The sequence below is a fragment of the Macroventuria anomochaeta genome (assembly GCF_010093625.1).
Source record: "Macroventuria anomochaeta strain CBS 525.71 unplaced genomic scaffold BU25scaffold_26, whole genome shotgun sequence".
Classification (NCBI taxonomy): Eukaryota; Fungi; Ascomycota; class Dothideomycetes; order Pleosporales; family Didymellaceae; genus Macroventuria; species Macroventuria anomochaeta.
The window spans coordinates 90,388-108,459 of NW_022985387.1; the positions used below are offsets into that span (position 1 = coordinate 90,388).

The 18,072-nt window shown below is 53.9% G+C and overlaps 6 protein-coding genes across 6 annotated transcripts; 4 read left to right on the forward strand and 2 right to left on the reverse strand.

Moving 5' to 3' along the window:
- Positions 1 to 616: 616 nt before the first annotated feature.
- Positions 617 to 1,442, reverse strand: BU25DRAFT_423348 (uncharacterized protein; the record flags this gene model as incomplete). The annotated part of the gene is made up of 2 exons (XM_033708207.1): positions 617 to 729; positions 1,088 to 1,442. The coding sequence occupies 2 exons, from the start codon at positions 1,440 to 1,442 to the stop codon at positions 617 to 619; spliced, it is 468 nt and encodes a 155-aa protein (XP_033559446.1).
- A 672-nt stretch (positions 1,443 to 2,114) lies between these two features.
- On the forward strand, positions 2,115 to 3,662 carry BU25DRAFT_372266 (DUF647-domain-containing protein; the record flags this gene model as incomplete). Its single annotated transcript, XM_033704003.1, has 4 exons — positions 2,115 to 2,223; positions 2,302 to 2,393; positions 2,449 to 2,461; positions 2,511 to 3,662. Coding segments are annotated over exons 1-4 (1,356 nt in total), but the record flags the coding sequence as incomplete, so codon positions are not given.
- Positions 3,663 to 6,733: 3,071 nt separating this feature from the next.
- On the forward strand, positions 6,734 to 7,735 carry BU25DRAFT_117649 (uncharacterized protein; the record flags this gene model as incomplete). The annotated part of the gene is made up of 2 exons (XM_033700409.1): positions 6,734 to 6,769; positions 6,878 to 7,735. Coding segments are annotated over 2 exons (588 nt in total), but the record flags the coding sequence as incomplete, so codon positions are not given.
- BU25DRAFT_117619 (regulator of G protein signaling superfamily) lies at positions 7,337 to 8,848 on the forward strand. The gene is made up of 2 exons (XM_033700407.1): positions 7,337 to 7,937; positions 7,987 to 8,848. The coding sequence occupies exons 1-2, from the start codon at positions 7,494 to 7,496 to the stop codon at positions 8,701 to 8,703; spliced, it is 1,161 nt and encodes a 386-aa protein (XP_033559449.1). The 5' UTR covers positions 7,337 to 7,493; the 3' UTR covers positions 8,704 to 8,848.
- Positions 8,849 to 12,558: 3,710 nt separating this feature from the next.
- BU25DRAFT_117629 (uncharacterized protein) lies at positions 12,559 to 13,924 on the reverse strand. The gene has a single exon (XM_033700408.1). The coding sequence runs from the start codon at positions 13,806 to 13,808 to the stop codon at positions 12,726 to 12,728; it is 1,083 nt and encodes a 360-aa protein (XP_033559450.1). The 5' UTR covers positions 13,809 to 13,924; the 3' UTR covers positions 12,559 to 12,725.
- Positions 13,925 to 14,473: 549 nt separating this feature from the next.
- On the forward strand, positions 14,474 to 17,874 carry BU25DRAFT_412707 (cell morphogenesis protein-like protein Sog2). The gene is made up of 4 exons (XM_033706859.1): positions 14,474 to 14,791; positions 14,863 to 14,974; positions 15,032 to 16,927; positions 16,985 to 17,874. The coding sequence occupies exons 1-4, from the start codon at positions 14,574 to 14,576 to the stop codon at positions 17,510 to 17,512; spliced, it is 2,754 nt and encodes a 917-aa protein (XP_033559451.1). The 5' UTR covers positions 14,474 to 14,573; the 3' UTR covers positions 17,513 to 17,874.
- Positions 17,875 to 18,072: the final 198 nt, after the last annotated feature.

Below are 18,072 nucleotides of genomic sequence, written 5' to 3' on the forward strand. Positions count from 1 at the left end.
AGTGACAGTCTGCTGGTGCAGCAACCACGATCCGACGATGTCAATCGATAAGTTTGTGATTTCCCAGTTGTTTCAGTGAGCCAGTCTGGCAGTGAAGGTCTTGGTGTTTGTCTTGCGCCTGGCAAGGTATCCCTTGACAAACTTGAAGTCAACGCTTGCGAATACCAAGCGTTGCCGGTCTATTTTTGCTTTCTGAGCTCAGACGAACTCAGTGAAGGCCGTTGTGGTCAATACACTGTTTCTATATCGTCTACCCGCCAAGGACCTATCGTTGTTGAATCCAGAAAGGTGCAAAAATGGCATAAGACATCCGCTGGAGCATGGTGATGAAGCCGCCACCTGAAGTCAGAGGAGTTTGCTGCGTATACCACCTAATGCCCTCCTGTCAGCCGAGCAGTGATCAGCAAGGAAAGCCAGTGTGGCATCGACAACGACTATGGTGGTGCCATAGCAACGCTATGCTACCGTCACCCTGTGAGGTACCTGGGCTCCTAGGCTGGAAGGCGGTTGATGACGTCCCATCCAACTCTGCGTCAACCCACTGGGTATGCAAAGGCTCTTTCGCGACGTCGGAGGACGACAGTGTTTTATCCGGCTTCGTACTATCCTCTTACTATTAGAAAGCCAGGTTGGTAAGCCCCGCAGATGCAAGATAGAGTGGCGAGAGAACGTGTTCAAGGTCCCCGCGATGGCGTTCAGTGCATCTGAGCATATGACATCGGGCGATGGCTGTAGACGCTGAGTATATCCATTACACTTGCTAGAGGATAGGGAACCACTCTTAGTACTGCAGCTGGTACTGAGTCCGAATTGACTTGTTTGATCCAGCCCCTTAGATTTGCTTAGATCGGACTCGAGCGTGAACAGGGCTTGACACCTGTAGTTTCCTGATATACTGCAAAATTGCAGACAGCGGTGGTTTGCTCAGTCGTGAACAGCCTTCGGGGCGAGTCATGACACTCCTGGAAAGTCCAGGCACGGCTGGCCCACTTTGACTCGTGGTACGAAAATGCAACAAGGGCGGTCAGACGGTGCTGGTACTATGGCTCTCTTGACGCAGTTGATAACTCTCACGTTGCGTACGTACTGTCGATTCTCTTGAGCGCATCTTTGACCGTGATTCGATTGCATTCATTAAGCCACCCTTCGATGATCCCGAACTCGACATGAGTAGGCTTGTAACTTTGCATCGCGGATTGCAATGCTTCGACTTCTGGAGAAGTGGCAAAGAAGCTCGGTGTTGCAAAGGTATGGTATCCGTCTTCGCTATCTTCCCCGACTGTGTAGGCATCGTCTTCACTGTCCTGCTCCTGATTCTGGTTTCCACTGCCATCGGCCTGGAGGTCGCCGTCACACTGCAAACAGCTTGAAGCACGTTTGTCATCGCTGTGTTCCGAATCTATACTGTCGTCCTCATTCTCGTCGAGCTCCAGAAAAGTCATCCTGAACGGCTTCTTCCCATCCCATCCGCCATGTAGTATTCATATGGAAGCTGTGCTTTCGAAGCCATAATCAACCAGCAGCTCTCGCATGAAGCGACAAATTCGGCAAGTCAAGCTTCCCAGCCAGATGTGCCCCACAGGCACAGTGTACTTCCAACTCATGAACGGCTCTTGCGCACTGAACGAACCGGGATTGTCCGATGCACCGAATGACTCCCAGGGCATAGCTAAGCAGTCGTTACAGATATCATCGTCGTTACTGTAGGTCCGTTTCGTGCATGTGTTCTCGCAGCTGGCAATCTCGATACTTTCCGTGCGCAGGACTAGCTCGTCAGTGAAGGCCTTAGTTCCACGTCCATCGTGGTCATAATGTTGTCTAGGTTGCAGAGCAAGCTGAAGGGGATGTCTCACAGCAGGCGCCTTGCGCCAAGGTCAGCAAGCGCCGAACGTGCATAGCGATGGCATGGCCAATGAAGCCAGCGTGGCGCTGAAACTCCGGATTGTATGTAGAGGCCCGTGTATGGAAGCGCCAGCCTGCGAATTGGCGAGTGATGTGTCGGTTGGGTGTTAGGATGGAGTGGACGAAGTGCGAAGGTTGGGGGAGGCACTCACGACCCCACACCAGCCTCACCCAATGTTCTTGCGCTAGCCAACCACCACAACCAGATCACAGCACAGCAACATGTCCACCTCTGAGCGCCTGGAGGTAGTCGAGCATGACGAAGCAGGGAACATAACTTCCACATACATCGCATCGGGCGAGTCACGTGTCGATGTCGTTGTACGTGTCTTCTCAGCCTTGCTCAGACGAGCTATGCTGGCGGGCTTGATTGAGTTTCAAAGTTGCTAATGCAGCCAGCTACCCAAAGACACGAAGAGCTATGCTCATCAAATACTTGATGTGTTTTTACCAGTAGGGTACCCGCAGAGTGTAACGGAGGACTACATACAGTGTGTAAAATCAATCTGAGCATGCATGTGCATCCTAAAGCTAACTCATCCTCAGGTATCAGATCTATGTACGTACAACATCAGACTCACTCGCCATATACCTAACATCATTCTCAGGATTCACTGCAAGCCTTCTCCTCCTCCATAGCCGGCCTTCTTGCCTCTCGCGCCGTCCTCGAAGGCGTCGGCGTAGGCGACTCAACCGCCTCTCCCACCAGCGCACTCCTACTATCCATCCTCCAAGAATCGATGGGCCGACTCGCCACGATCCTCTTCGCACACCGTCTCGGCACCTCCCTCGAGCCAGAATGCAAGATGTACCGCTTAGCAGCCGACATCTTCAACGACACTGCCATGATCCTCGACTGCCTATCCCCCGCCTTCCCAAAGCCGGCACGCGTGATGGTGCTGAGCTTCTCGAGCTGCCTGAGAGCTCTGTGCGGAGTATGTGCTGGGTCCGCGAAGGCGAGTCTGAGTGCGCATTTTGCCAAGAGAGGGAATCTAGGGGAGTTGAATGCCAAAGACTCAAGTCAAGAGACTGTCATCAGCCTGTTAGGTATGCTGGCGGGTAGTGTGGTAGTGAGCTGGGTGACGACGCCGATGGCGACGTGGGCTACGCTCATTGCTTTGCTGTCGGTGCATTTGGCGACGAACTATGCTGCGGTGAAGGCTGTCAGTATGACGAGTTTGAACAGACAACGCGCCAACATCGTCTTCAATCATCTTCTCGACAATCCGAAGGCACAAGTCTTGAGCCCAAAAGACGTTTCGAAACAAGAGCGCATCTTTGAAACCGATGGTGCGCTAAGATGTTGTCACGGGGTCATTGGGTACTGCAAGATCGGTGTCAGTCTGCAGACGCTGCTGGGCCGCATCAACCTTATCGGTCACACCAGGACAGGAGCATTCAAAGACTTACCTGTCAAGCTGTCGGACTTTGTGGAAGTCTTTGCTGGCGAAGGCTACATTCTGTGGCTCAACGATATGCGAACGAGAGAAGTTTTGATTGTTCTAAAGAAGGACTGTGCCGCCATAGATCAGCTCAAGGCATGGGTACATGCTTTGATGCTTGTGCGGCTGCGAAGTCATGATTTGCTGTCGTCCTTCCGTAGAGACGAGGACGAGGGATTTGACGTACCAAGACTCGCCGAGCTCAGACACACCTTAGAGCAGAGGAGAAAGCTGTTCGACAAGTACGCTGCAGCATTGAAGAGCAAAGGTTGGGACCTGGACATCGCTGCATTAGAGACACGAGCGGGTGTACGAGCAGTACTCGAGAGGAAGAAAGACAACACTGGTCAATAGAACCACATCAGGAAATGTGTACATGCGTCAGTTTTACAAGTCTACTAAGTCACATCGGCTCATCACACAGCCAAACCAGCAGCTTGGACCTGGGAAGGATCTCGCCGACCTCACTACTGGAAACCCACGCCGCAGAAGTCTTCATCTTTGGTACTCGGAGACGTCCTCCGAGGCACAGTTGTGCCAAAGAAAGACCTTGCTTCTGTCGATCAACGAAGAGCTTGCACACACGCGCTATTGCTCGCTCAGCGGCGCGGAAATAGGTCTGACAGCTTTGACGCGTCTGTGTCTGGGCGGCTGACGGAGCTCAGACGCACCATAGGGAGACACGAAAAGTGTTTGGGAAATGTGCTGGGGTTTGGCTGTGGCTGCACTGGTGTCAGGGGCTGGTGTGTGAGCTGTGGTTGAAACAAAGGATGATCGATGAGACATCTGCTTGGGTGCCTAAGGCTGCCGTAGCCTGTCAATATGTTAGTCGTTATGGATTTGCAAACTTCCGAGTTGTGTGAGGTGGGTTCAAACAGACGATTAGACAGCACGTCTTGTGGAGATAGTCAAGTGGTCTTTGACCAGACGCTGCACCGTACGGCACGACGTCAACGCTGCTCTAGCGAGCCAAACATGCCTGATCAGTGACAGCGACAGACCCTGCCCACACTGGACGTGCTCACTTTTATCATCTAACTGATGAATCCTTTGGTCGGTAACCATCCGAAACCGCCATGTTCGCGCGTCAGACTGTCAGACGGTAGTGGAGGCCCACCTGTCACTTTTGGTGGCATTTCTGGGCGGATCATGTCAAAGCTTTACTTGGAACGGAACCACCGGCAAAAAGATACGATGACTACGGTGCAAGGAAATGTGTAATCAAGGGCACTGTGTCAGCGTGATGAGCTGAGATGTTTCGTCACTCCTTTTGAACAAGAAGGGCATCATGTTGCGATGTTTTCGACTGCGCATCATGAGGCTGCCTCGAACATCTATCCAGACGCCAAGCGATCTTTTTACATCTTCGTCCGAGATCGTGAATGCGGGATGCGGCTGACCCCAGGGGCGGTGAGAGCGGGTGAATTGCAGCGCTTGCTCGCGAGCTCCACTGGCTGCGTCATGTCTGAGGCACTGTGTTGGTGATCAAAATTTTCTGACTGTCGATTATGTTGATGGGGCGCGTGCAGAAACGAGGCGCTTACACACGGGTATCGATCGATCAGGCCACGATACGAGTAGCCTCAGCTTCTAGAAGGTCTTCGCAAGCAGCCTCCCCAGCTCCACCGGCTATACGACCAGAAGTGCCTCCGCGGTGTTTTTGTGAGGTTCTCAACACGTTGTCACGGTATGAAGGGCGGAAATGAAATGGAGACCGTTGCGCCAACATCATGCGCGAAACAGGAGATTTTGACGGAAAAGATCGACAAGTGGCGCACTTTGTGGTAGTGCTAGCAGTTTGTGGTAACCTTCTAGAAATCTAGAATGCTTCCAGAAAATATCAGCGTGCACGGCCGATGACTGATGGGAAGACAAGGAACAAACGACCATCAGAGTGAGAAAATGAACAGGGTAGGTGAAACGTCAGCCCAAGCCGGCTATTTCACGGCCACGACTCACCAGCGAGACGCTGAGGCATGCAACATTTCGCGCTCGGTGTTGTTTGCTGCTGCGTCTTGCGTGAGTAATACAATTGACGCAGCCGGTGCTAAAACTTGGCCCAGAGAGTCGACCGTGTTTGCTTGAATGCCACGGCGCGGGCAGCGGTGGATCCTCTGTGGATCTGCGTGATGCTGAAGTGCAGGATGCGGCAGGAATAGATTACAGTAATCATATGTCTCGAGCCTCGGGCAGAGATTGGAAGATGCGCTGAGTCTCCCCAGCGATAGGGCCAAAGCCAAGGATTGTGGCCGTGCGATCCCCATCTGTGGGCAAAGGATGCAGTGACTGACCACTCAGCGCCTGAAGCAGGTTCAGGCCAACCCAAAGCGAGCGCTGGCGTCACCTTGTCCGAGCACCTGGAGGGGGACATGCTGCTAGGGAGCAATTCCGAGCGAGGCGGCCCTCAGCGCTTTGAATGAGCACGTTGCCGATGTGGCGCATTTTTCATGATTCAAAAGGAGGCCGTTGGGGTGACTGGTATTGTCGTGCGTTGCATCAGCGGGCAAAGAAAACTTGACACGGAGGCTCAAAGAAGGATCGGCTGGGTATCCATTGTCGCGGAATGAGAGTCATAGGGCGGATTAGCGAGGCGACTCAGCGTGTTGGGACTGAAGGACGGTCGTTTGCGGCGTAGAGAAGGGTCAGCGCGTGGGTCAGCCGGCCTGCTGGGACTGAGGCCGCAATGTCAAGAGCAACAATGCAGTGGGGTGAAAAAGGCTATATACAACTAAGATGGAGGTGCAATCGCTGATGTAGTAGTCCTGGTAGCTGGTGTATGCTCATTAGGGAGAGACAGCAGCGGCCGGGCACAGCGCTGCGCCAAGGCGTAATCTTTGCGAAAGTGCCCGAGTAAGAGCCGGGGTCGGAGCGAGTGGTGAAATGCTTGCGAATGACTGAGTGAGTGAGGTGGAGAAAAGACCGAGCGCTGAGCACGCAGGCTGCGGTGCGACGGCCCCTAGCAGAGGATGGACGCATGCCCGCGGTTTCGACAGCAACTGGACACGGGGCGCCCTCATTGCAGAGAGTGTGGTCTATAAGCATCACGACAGACCGTTACCGTTCATGCCAGGTCGCAGCGAAACGGCGGGCTGAGCACCTAGCAATGGAGCACATTGGGGGCGCTGTCTGTAACAGCGACTGTAATGGCACTGTCTGGCTGAGGGTGGCGAAAGAATGAAGGGTCGACAAGGTTCCTTCCAAAAAGGTAGCGCAGCAGCCAATGGCAGCGCAGCGAATGGCGCTAGGGCGCCGCTAGAAGCATCAGCGCCTGCCGCTTTTGCGCTGGAGGCAAGCCCGTGAGTGGTCCCCGGTCCAGCGTGCCTCGCGCACTGGCTGCAGCGGCCATCGCAACCCATCGCCCTCTGACATCGAGGCTATCCGCCTTTGCTCAAGCTTCGCCAACCGCACTGAACACTCTCCACCGAGTGGGTCCTGGCTTGTGCTGACCTGCGAGCCCGCCTGCCCAGGGCGTGCTAGTCGTGCTAAGACTGCTTCCGCCCTCTCCTCATAACCACCGCTGAGCCGCACCACAGGAGGGCCTCTTGTCTCGAATCCTGACGGCGTATCTGAACCCACGTCTCACGTCCGCTCCGCCTGCGTCACCTCAGTCACCACCATCATCACCACACGCACCGTCTCTCTTCTGCTCTGCCCACGCACTGCAGCCAGCCCCAGCGCCGCACCCAATTTCCCGCCGTCTCGGTCTTGCACGCCCGCCCGCCGGCCACTCAGCCCGCTGCACCCGTCCGATACGCTGCAACCAGGCCCTGTACCACCGCACACTCCAGCACTCGCAGTCTTGTGTCGCCCTTCGAGAAGCACCTGCAGAAACTAGCAAACGCCGCTGTCCACCGCACCCGGCCCCAGCGTTGCGCTTGTCGGCTGCCCCCTCCGGCCATAGGTCAAAGAATCCCGCTGTGCGCTCTCTCGCCTCTGCACCACCATCCACAGCCCTCGATGCTGTCACCTTCGGAGCAGTAATCCAAATCATCACGTTTCTTTCGCTGCCACTAGGTTCTTCCCGAACCTCGTGCCTTTGTCGTCAAACTGGCGCAATCTTTACGACCGCAATTTTGTCCTTGTGAGAGTTTGGAAGAGCAGAGCAAAAAGACGGCACGCCGTGTCTACAAGCAATTTTGGAGGGGCGTAATGATATCCCGGAAACCCGAACCCACAGCATTGTCGATACGAACCAACTCGACCATCTCGTCTCCTGCGTCGTCTCTCGACGAGTTCGACGGCGAGGAACTCAAGATGGCCCTCTCAGACTGCCAGAAGGCACCATTGACCGTCTCGATACCGAAGAATATCCCCAGCCCTCACAGCCGGAAACCCAACCTGGCCGAGATCCTCGCTAACAATGCACCACCACCATACACATTATCCTCCTTCATGGCCTTCCTGTCGCAGAACCACTGTCTGGAGAACTTAGAGTTCACCATGGACGCATCGAGGTACCGCAAGCATTACTCCAAGATGGTCAACCGTCACCCTGGGACACCCATCTCTCCGCTGTCAGACGAGTGTGCATACGTTCTCATGCTTTGGCGCCGCTTAATAGACGCCTATATCCGAGAGTCTGGCCCTCGTGAGGTATTATACATTCTTCTTACCTCACTGTGTCTCATACTAATTGCCACAGGTCAACCTTCCTGCTGAGGTCCGCGATAACCTTCTGGCTCTGTCCGAGTCCTACGTGCCACCCCACCCATCCACCCTAGACGAGGCTGTCGCCAAGATCTACGAGCTCATGGAGGAGGGTGTGCTTCTGTCATTCCTGAACTCTGTCAGCCCTCAGAGTGCACACCCCAGCATCATGAGCCATGAGAGCTACAACGCTAGCATCACACGGTCTTCGACACGCAGCTACGACGAGCGCAGCACGATCTCTCACAAGTCGTCGCACGTCCCTGCTCATCAGCGTGCATCGGCACCCTCGTCGCTGACTGCTGGCTTCATGCACTCCCGTCCGTTCTCTCACTCCCGCTTCCACTCTCAGCCCACTTCATCTAGCTCTGCCGCTACTCGCGTTACATCTGGTTACACCAGTGGCAGCGATGCAATGACCGATGACACAGGCAGTGCAAGCCCATCGATGAGCGATCCTCTTACTCCTCCAGGAACGCCGCCCATGAGCGACTATCCAATGGTCGACTCCGCCCACATCTACTACGAGAACGGATCCGCCAGCGGCACTCCCAGCCCCCGCACAAGCCGTGGGGAGCACAACGGTATCGGTGCTGCCACTAGGGACAGCTGGAAGCGCGTCAGCAGCAAGCTCTGGCCCAAGAAGAAGAGCGGTGGCCAGCTGCGAGAAGACGAGCACGCCGTTGTCGACTCACCCGGAGGCTTCATCTAAATCGGCACCTCAAGAACTCCTGCTGAGGGTGCGAACACTTTACCAAATTTTCTACATTGAAAAGCGATCACGGTTACGAACATGCGATTTCAGCGACCTGCATACAAACAGCATTTGGGCTGCATATACTTGGCGTTTCGATTAGCCTACAGCAAGGCGAAAAGGCGTATACCACAGCCACGACCGGCGTAGTCGTGGCTTTTTAGACACTATTGGCGTTTGCAAAATCACACCTCTGGCGAGAGGTCACAACTTGGAAAGGCGTTTTTGAACTCATCGTTCTTAGCATATGATGACACGAATGGGCGATGCGACTGTATCAATACTTGTCTATTTCTACTGGAGTCTCCAGACGGAGCTGTTGATAAGATGGAGGAGGCTTGGAGTAGATACCACAGCGCAGAGAGCGCGAAGCAATGGAGCACCTGGCAATGCCAAAATACACAATTCATGGTTTGGGGAGACGGTGGTAGGAGCGTGTGATGAGAGAATTGATACGCATATTGACATGGGCGTGAAAAACGTGATGGAAGGACTTGAGTACCTGAAACGTTGTTCGCTTCATGGAACGAGTTTGCACTCAGACCACACTCAACAAAAACGACTGCCCGTATAACGACACCCAGATCTCGGCCTCGCTGTTAACTTGCAACGAAGCTTTCCGTGTCGTCGGCGAAAGACACGTACGCTACCAAGCTGTCAGGTCAGGAGGGTATTGGCATTGGGCTCCTTCACAACAGACGCATGCGCTGTCTATCATACAATGTTCCGAGCCGGGCCGGCACGACTGGCAGCTGGGAGTGTGATAACGGCTTCCCCGGATGTCGATGCTCGATGCTTGAGCTCGACGTACGATATGAGGCTCTGGGCTTGTCGACGAGAGCGAGCATGTTTGTAGGGCCGATGCTCTGCTATCAGGTCGTGAAGACACATTGTGCAATATGTGAGCTTGACTACATGCTGAGGCATGTAGAGGCTAAAGACGAGCTCTGCACAAGTTGTCAACATCGCCCTGAGCTTTGGGAACGAATGTGGTGAGATGTAGGCCCGTTTGATAACCCCAGCACGCAGGGTCCAGCATACCACGGCAGTTGTTTCCAAACGCAACATGTTTTACCATGTGCGCTCTTATATCGGTGCTGTGTGTCTTCAACGACGTTTGTTTCGCCAATGTCCTGTGTTGACCCTCCCCTCAAGAGTACGCATGTCTTCAATTTCGTTCTCGCACGTATTCGCAAGCGGTGATATTGGTACCTGCACTCGATGTCCCACCAAGCTTTGATCTCCAATCCTCGTTACACATTCCCCAGCTCTGCATACGAGGTAAATTCACCTACGACACGATGTCAACTGACTGCAGGCCCGCAGTATTCCACGTCGTAGTCCGGCCAATACCGCCTATCTTGACCGTAGCCGCCGTACCTACCACGGCTCATTACGCACAAACCTGCTACATGTGCTGGAGTACCATCATGTGCAACTTGGTAGAGGTAGCGTAGCTGTTAGCGCGTAACCGTCCGCATCCGGCAGGCAGTGTAAAATGGCTCGTACGAAAGAGGTGGGAACTAGTCCACTGGCGGAGGGAGGTCCGATGAACAGGACCGAGTGGGAGAAACGACTGTGGGTCTACAGTTTCGTGAGTCTACAGTGATGAGTGATGTTGTGGGCAGTGCTGAGGGGGTTGGTAGTGGAATGGCGTGGACACGCTGAGTCCTAGGTAACCACTATTGATGGATCCGCAAGAACAACATGCAAGTCTCGCGACCCAGAGTTCTTCGTTGCAGATCTACATTTGCTTCCACCTCCCATATCACGATATTCCTCTCCGCGGAACCTGAGGTTGTTCGCAGAGTTGGTGTTACTTTTTTCGAGTCAGTAGCTCGCTGATAGGCAGAGCACGTGGTATACAACTCAGCCCTCACCAAGTGGAGTTCACGTCGATCTCCATCAACATTGACGCCAGAGCTAAAGTAGAGCCTCAACTCGGCGACGTGGCCGGCGCGCACTGTCGTGATCTGGTATCAGACAGATCTACGACCCCGATTCAAAGCTCAGGTGGTCGTGTTGTTGTTGCGCAATGGGAGTGCGAATTGCGCAAAGCAGTTCAGTGAGCATCTCACCATTTCATAGCGAATCATTACGACATCGCCTCAACGGGTTAAAGAATGCGGGATCTCCACTTACTTTCGAAGTGTTCGAGAATGTTTCTCGAAACGTTCCACAAGCCACAAAGTCGCGCAACAGGTCGTGACGTCTTACCCCTCATGTTCCCCATCATCAGGTGTGACTTCAGCTCTCCGACTGCGTGGATCTGCACATCGCAATCTCACCACCATCACCTCATCTGCGTCAATCTGCATCGATACCGCGCCTCGAAAACCACCTACCCAGCCTTGTTTGAGCTGTGAGCTAACCGACTCCACTGCCTGATCGTTGGTCTGAGGTAGAAACTTACACCCGTGCAGATCGTTCTTATCTCCTGACGCTCACGAGCACAGCTCCACTCTTACCAGCACCGCCTCAACGCTGGCTCTTGGGTGTGTTGGACAAAACCCCACTATATGCGTGATTACTTAATGCCTGTGTGAGCGGGGTTCACACCGACAGGACAAGTTCTAGCGAAGCCACTGGTGGTGAAAGCTTCCCCCTCGTTTCCATCTTCCCCGCCTGCAGCTCTTACCACACGCTTACCTTGTTGCATTAACTGCCTTCTCAGTCACACAATCACACATATTTAGAACGCAAAAGCAGCATCACGATCGACGACCTCGCATAATTCACGACTTGCAGGGCGTATTTGCGGGACGATGCGATAAGCTCGCCTTGGATGCGGAAAGTTGATGCAGGACGGGAATGTTGATGCGTGGTGCTGTCAGTGTGCTGTCAGTGGTGTGCGTGTGCGTGTGCGTGTGGTGTGGGGAAGGGAGGAAACTGCCGCTGCTGCTGGTCCTTGCTGTGATGGGCAGGTGGATAGGAGTTGACGAGTCTCGCCACGGTATTTGTGGTGGTGGTTATTGCAGAGGTGAAGGTGTTAGGCCTTGCCGGGGTTGGAGACCAGTGGGATGGTCGCCACTTTGCTTTACGCGTGTAGTTTCTTCAAACGCTTGCCGTGATGTTTACACAGAAGATTTGTGACCTGGCTTTGTCCACTATTGTGCCGCTCTAGGCTATGCACCTCGTGCTATGACACCTCCTTTAGACAATACATATGGCTCAACTAAGCTCATCTGACCCTTGATTGTGCCTTTCGCTACACATTACGCAAGTCCTCCGGGTTTCGACATGGCGGTAGCGGCAATGAAGTGCCGCTTGGTAGATCTCTCCCAAGACCATGCTTATATGCCGTTCGGCATATCCTTAGCACGATATCTCCAATATATCCCAAATACAGACTTGGAGATAAGCTGGGTATTTACTGCCATGGTGGTCTTGGCCACTATGGGGAATATCGATATGCGAAATATCCAGATGAAGCACACCCTATACGGGTGGCTAGTGTCGTTCCCAGGCAGTCAGATGCGGAGACATAATGAGACACGAGACTGCGATCGGTCGTGAGACAGAGATCGTGGGCGCACAGTTGGGTTCGTGCTCATTGTGTCATAGATAAGCGGTATTGCATGACAGCGGACGCCATGCACCTGCAGACAGGGGATGGAAGGCCGTGTGTACCCAGCTGGGCTAGACATGAGTCTAGTGGTGAGATAGCTTGCTTGCAGCCGAGCCGTCGTGATATCGTGCAGGTACCGAGGTTGACAGTCGAGATACTTTGCGACTGCTAAGTATGTTGCTGTAGTTCAGTCTGCAGTAACAGTAGTATGCCAATGTTCACAGTATGGATCTGCTCTGAAGACCTGTCACCCTTGTGCTCCAAGCAACGAATCTTTCGGCAGAGGCCCAGAGTCTTCAAGAGCGTATGTTTGACTCTTTGTTGATGTCAAACAAGAGCTGGTCGCGCAGGGCTCCAAGGGATCGTCGTAGGGAGAGATCCGCTCGGTTAAATCCACCGTCCCTATATTGTGTCAAGACAAGAACGTGTTCCCTGCAATTGGACTTGTCCACCTCCCCTTCCTAGCTGCCTTCATCTCAGCGAACAGCGCTGGGTTGATGCCCTTCTTCTTGCACTTCTTCAGTTCCTCTGGTGTCAAACCACTGATATCATGCGAGCTTGCTGTCCACGCACTACTCGACCGAGAGTTGCCTGTCTCTGAGGGTGGGTATCGTGAAGGAGCGCCTGACGATATGGTGTTGGATGCGCTTGACGAGTTCGAGTGGTACGATGTCTGATCTACCGAGACTGTTCGCTCTATGACAAGCCGTTCGGCTCCTCCATCCGTCCCTACTGAATCCTTTCTCTTCCCAGGCTTCAGCTTTCGTAGTATGCCTCTGGGTGGATATGTTTCTGCTGAGCTCACAGGCGTTGTTGGGTGCATTGAATGTGTGGAGCTAACGCTTGCTGTGCGCAACGACTCGGGCAACGAAGCCGATTTCGGTGGCTCGCTCATGGGCGGCGGTCCGAGGTCCACATCTGGTGTTATGGGATATTCGGATTCGAGCGTGAACATGGAGGGAGAGGGAGTTTCCACATCGTCAGGCTCGAGCACAGAAGCAGTCGTTGTCACCGAGGCTATCGTATCCAAGGAAGTCCGTTTGCGCAAACGAGGATGAAGATGCTGGTTGGCGGGCTTGTAAGACACAAGGGTTGTTGGGTGTCGACGAGGTGCTGGATCAGGCTGTCGCGGAGCATACAGCTGCTCCCTGAAAGGATGAGAGAAGCGGTACCGAGGTGCTGGTCTCGGTGCTGGTGTTGTTTCTGCTGGAGTCCTATCTGCTGCAACCGGGTGCGACCGTAACGGGTTCACGCGTAATGGAGAGCGAGGTGGTGGTTCCCGTGGACTTGTCGCTGACGGTTCGTCATATGAGTCCGGATGCCTTCTTGGAGTAGGTGGTGGAGTCTCCTGATCAGAATCGCTGTAGTCGTCTTCCTCATCCTCGTCGTAATCGCATCTATTGTTTTCGAGCTGGAGCTGTTCGAAGACTTGCTGGAGCTCATGCGCCGCTCGAGGGGAGCGACGTATGGGATGCGGGTAATCGTCATAGTTCATGACAACGTTTGCGGGTGCGTCGGTTGACTGTCAGCCTCGAATCTGTGGAGAAACTGCTGAACGACGAACTGGAGTTCATCTTGTGATTTCCAAGATCGATCGACATGACGAAATCAACTGCCAAAACTGCCACGACCCACCTGCTAGCGTGCCGTTGCTTTGGTAAACGTGCCGTTGGGGAGCCTGTTCAACATGACTTCCTGCAAATCCAAGTGACCTGGTGGAAGTGTAATTACGCCTTTGAGGTACATTGTCCGAACGCAGGTCCAATCAGAGGTGGCAGCGCACAAGGGGTTTGTCCTGAAGGAAAAGACGGCTGGGCTGAGATCTGGGAAAGTACTCCGGCGGACGTTGATTCGTAGACCCCTCCGCGGCTGGCTTTACCGGCTGAAGCTTGAGCATAACGGCCCGGGTCACGTGAGGCTGGCATGTCGACTTGTTTTCACAAGGGAACAGAAAAGGCAAACATCAAGGGAGCGCCGCGAGATATTGCAGAAGGACACGGTGTGCCAGAGCATCCTGTGACGGCGGGGCGCGGTGATGGTGTTTCCGGGGGAGGGTGGGGAGGGGGGAGGGGGAGTGTTAGATGGCGCCCAGGAACAGTCAGGAACACAAGCGGCGCTTGCCTTGGCTAGCGCAGGAACGCAGCTCCTTACTTTGTCGACTATCGCTGCATTTCGCAGCCGCTGCATATGTTCCTCACGGCTGCGTGAGCATGTCTGCGCACCTCTTCGCCGCCGTCCGCCCTTCTGACCGCCGCTCATCATGAGCAACGACGCGCCCGTGCCCATCTCGGACGAGCAGGTGGTCGCCCTCGCAAAGGCCGCCTTCAATCATTCCCGACAGGACATCAGTCAGCGTGGCCCAGATGCTCCCCGAGAACTGCAGCAGCAGCACGCCGGCATTACCATCGACCTCGGCCACAAGAACATAGCGCGCCTGCCCGGTGAGGTTATCGATGTCATCCGGGTGGAAATCGAGAGGTACGCTCGACTAAAAGCGTCAATGAAAATGCGCTAGGTGCAGGACTGTCTTGTGATGCTAACACCGCCAGGCTCGCCCTCTCGCACAACCTCCTGTCGACGCTCCCATCACGCCTCCTGGAATGCAAGCGTCTCCGCTACCTCAACGTGCGCTACAATGCGATGCGCGAGATCCCCAGTGTCGTCCGTTGGCCCGCTCCAATCGTACGACATGTGACACAATGCTGATTCCAGCTCCAGATACTTGAGATGACATCATTGGAGATTCTGGACGTGAGCAGGAACAAGATCAGGTCAATCCCGGAGAGAATCGCAAACCTGACCTCGCTCAAAGTTTTGGCTCTTGCGAAGAACAAGATTGAGGAGCTGCCTGTGTGTTTGGGGGACTTGAACAGCCTGCAGGTCATGAAGCTCGATGGCAATCCATTGACGTTCCCGCCTCCAGAAGTCTGTACGATCAAAGACAACGCTCCTTCACCATCCAACGAAAACGAACGAGATGCCGTCATTGCTACGCAAGTGAAGAAGTTCATGCGTCAGCAAGCCTCCAAGCAGCGACAGCGAGCTGAGTTGGAACGTATACGAATCGAGTCATCGAGCGACGAGAGTTGGACAGAGAGTAACCCGGAGACACCCCGCCCCTCGAAACGAGCTGCTGGTGGACGATTTCCTGTACGGCCCAGTGTCAGCACGCTGGATGGTTTTGCAGAGGGCAGAGCGGACTCGCCATCGTTAGCAGCTCCGCCTATACCGACTCGATCACACTTTCGTGTGTCGTCACAAACCAGCAACAACGGCACGAAACCACGACCCCCAATCTCGCCGTTGGTCTTGACGACCGGCCTGAACGAGCGCAATCGAAGCCAGAGCGAAGGCGCGGGTCCCTCAACACAGCGCCAGAAGCGTATGGGCATATACACCAACAAGCACCAGGCATCTGAGCAGCTTGGCTCGGTCGATGAGCTGCGAAGAACTAGCCACTTCCGTGGATTTAGCCAGGGCATCGTTGTTCCCTTGGGTGCTGTCAATGGTGTCTCTGGACCTGCCACTGCTATAGGGTATGGGGATACAGGAACTGTTCGATCGCTGGCGAATCGTCCGTTGTCTGATGTGCGAGAGCATAGACGTGGGTCTCGTGCCCCTGACATCGTTGTCGAAGCTGCCAGGAATTTCCTTTACGCGATATCTCAGCTGCACGACTGCGTTTCTCACATGGTTCGTTCGATCAAACTAATGACAAGACCGAAAGAAGCACTTCGCCGGAAAGAAGACTTCTATCGTCGCTTTTCGAGCACGTATCTCAACATACAGGCGATGAACGATGTGCTCAACAAGTTTAGCAGACTTGTCGAAGAAGACGAGGAAGACGCACAAAGGCTCTCCCGAAGCGTATACATGTATGCCCTGCGATGCCTGGAGTCTTTCATGTCGATTACTCTGTCGATTGCAGAAAACCGTGCGGAGATCACGCAGAATGCGAATCCACAGGTTTTACGAACGTTTCTGTTCCTCCAACAAGGCAGTCTGATCGAGATGAGGAATGCCTGCTCTGTGTTGGGCGCTCAATTCAAGGACACCTCTGCAACCTCCCGCAGGCCTGGTGCAGTAGATGCACCCGGAACAATACGCGCACGACCAAGAGTTCGACGATTCCCAACTTCACCACCGCAGCGAGGTCAATACCAGATCCCTCCGCCTGTGATACTGCACAGCAACGATAACAGCCGAACGAATACAATGACAAGTCTCAGCGCTGCGACGCCCAGATCAGGAGAGTCTTTCTCTACGTTGGCTACGAACATGACCCGAACAAATACAATGACGAGCAACTTTGACGAGTCTGACGAGGATGCTCAGTTCGACCGGGTCTACCAGAAGTTGAGGAACGCCAGCGAAAGCTGTAGAACATCTATACCCCAGATCACACGTCTGTTACGAGAACAATTCGACGTCTTGCGACGAGATCTGGACTCCGACCATCCCAGAGTTAAAGCGCTTGCTGGCCTCATCGATAAGAGCAATGAGGTACAGCAGATGACGATCCCTCTTGCGAGTCGCTTATCACAGATGCAACTGAAGGATAGCTACACCCGCAGCCAGGCCGAGTTCTGGCAGCAATGCATGGGTTTCATCAAGGTTTGTTTCCCCATCTCATGTTTCAATCTGAAGCACCACAACTTACGTTTGTTTCAGGCTTGGGGCGAACTAGCCACCGCATATACGCAGCAGGGCAAGGATCACAAGCTCTTGAGCCCTGATGTGAAGCAGCTTATGAAGCCACTTCACAAGACGGTCAAGGAAGCTAGTTCTGCCATCTACAGCTCGCCGTGGTCACACCTGACGTCCAACACCTCTGGCTCAATGGGTCCGCCTTCACTATCGTCAATCACATCACGTACGCAGCCCCCAAGGTTCCTGAATCGACCAGGTATGGGCGCTAGTGGCAATTCATCTTATCTTGGTGCCATCAACACGCAGGTGCCTACGACGAACTCGACCTTCTCGGCTCAGCCCTACCCTACCGCAAGTCTACTGTCACAGGGGTCGAGTGGTTATGGTACTCCGGGAGTGCCAGCGACGCCACTGAGTGCTGCTCTTGGGGCTGCGGCACAAGCTACTGTGCCAAATACACCCAAATTCGCTCCTGGTCATGGTTCCAATACTCTCAATGTCTTCGAGCGAGCGGACAGGTTACTCAACCAAACGTCACGGCGCATCTGAACAGTTTTACTCTGCGTAGGTGCACATTTTCATGTGCTCAGTTCATCCCATTGTCCTTGCTTCGGCATCTCCGATCCTTTCAGCACTTGCACGAAGTCCCTCCTGTCATGATCTTAGTTTTTGTCACAGTTTGCACATATTAGCGACGGCGCTGTCCGGGTTCCACTCGTTTGCATGGCATATTAGATTGCATATTGTTCCAGGTGTTTGAGGGTTAATGAAGGGCTTGGCATGGATGGAGTCACGGCAAGACCACATGAAAGTATGTATATGTTTGGGATGATCTTTGTATGCATTTTCCATACTCTTTTGCTATTTACCGAAGACGCATATCACGAGTGCGTCTGTCCTGAACGAAGCTATTTACATACCTTCCCCTTCGACTTTCGTGCTGTTCCTTGCTGTGGTATTAGATACGATTACGTGTCTGGCATGTTGTATGCGTGGTTAATCCAAAATGGTGCCCTATATCTACGTTCCAGGTCGATCTCACTACGTAACGTATGATTCGAGGCCCAAAGAACCGATTTGGAGTCTGGTATCCTGTGAATTAAGTTGCC

What these genes read in the sequence shown, in the direction of transcription:
- BU25DRAFT_412707 (XM_033706859.1), top strand. Translation starts at nt 14,574, where the DNA reads ATGAGCAACGACGCGCCCGTGCCCATCTCGGACGAGCAGGTGGTCGCC. An exon ending in ATCCGGGTGGAAATCGAGAG is followed by an intron (nt 14,792 to 14,862) that starts GTACGCTCGACT and finishes TAACACCGCCAG; the next exon opens with GCTCGCCCTCTCGCACAACC. An exon ending in AATGCATGGGTTTCATCAAG is followed by an intron (nt 16,928 to 16,984) that starts GTTTGTTTCCCC and finishes CGTTTGTTTCAG; the next exon opens with GCTTGGGGCGAACTAGCCAC.
- BU25DRAFT_117629 (XM_033700408.1), bottom strand. Translation starts at nt 13,808, where the DNA reads ATGAACTATGACGATTACCCGCATCCCATACGTCGCTCCCCTCGAGCG.
- BU25DRAFT_117619 (XM_033700407.1), top strand. Translation starts at nt 7,494, where the DNA reads ATGATATCCCGGAAACCCGAACCCACAGCATTGTCGATACGAACCAAC. An exon ending in GAGAGTCTGGCCCTCGTGAG is followed by an intron (nt 7,938 to 7,986) that starts GTATTATACATT and finishes TAATTGCCACAG; the next exon opens with GTCAACCTTCCTGCTGAGGT.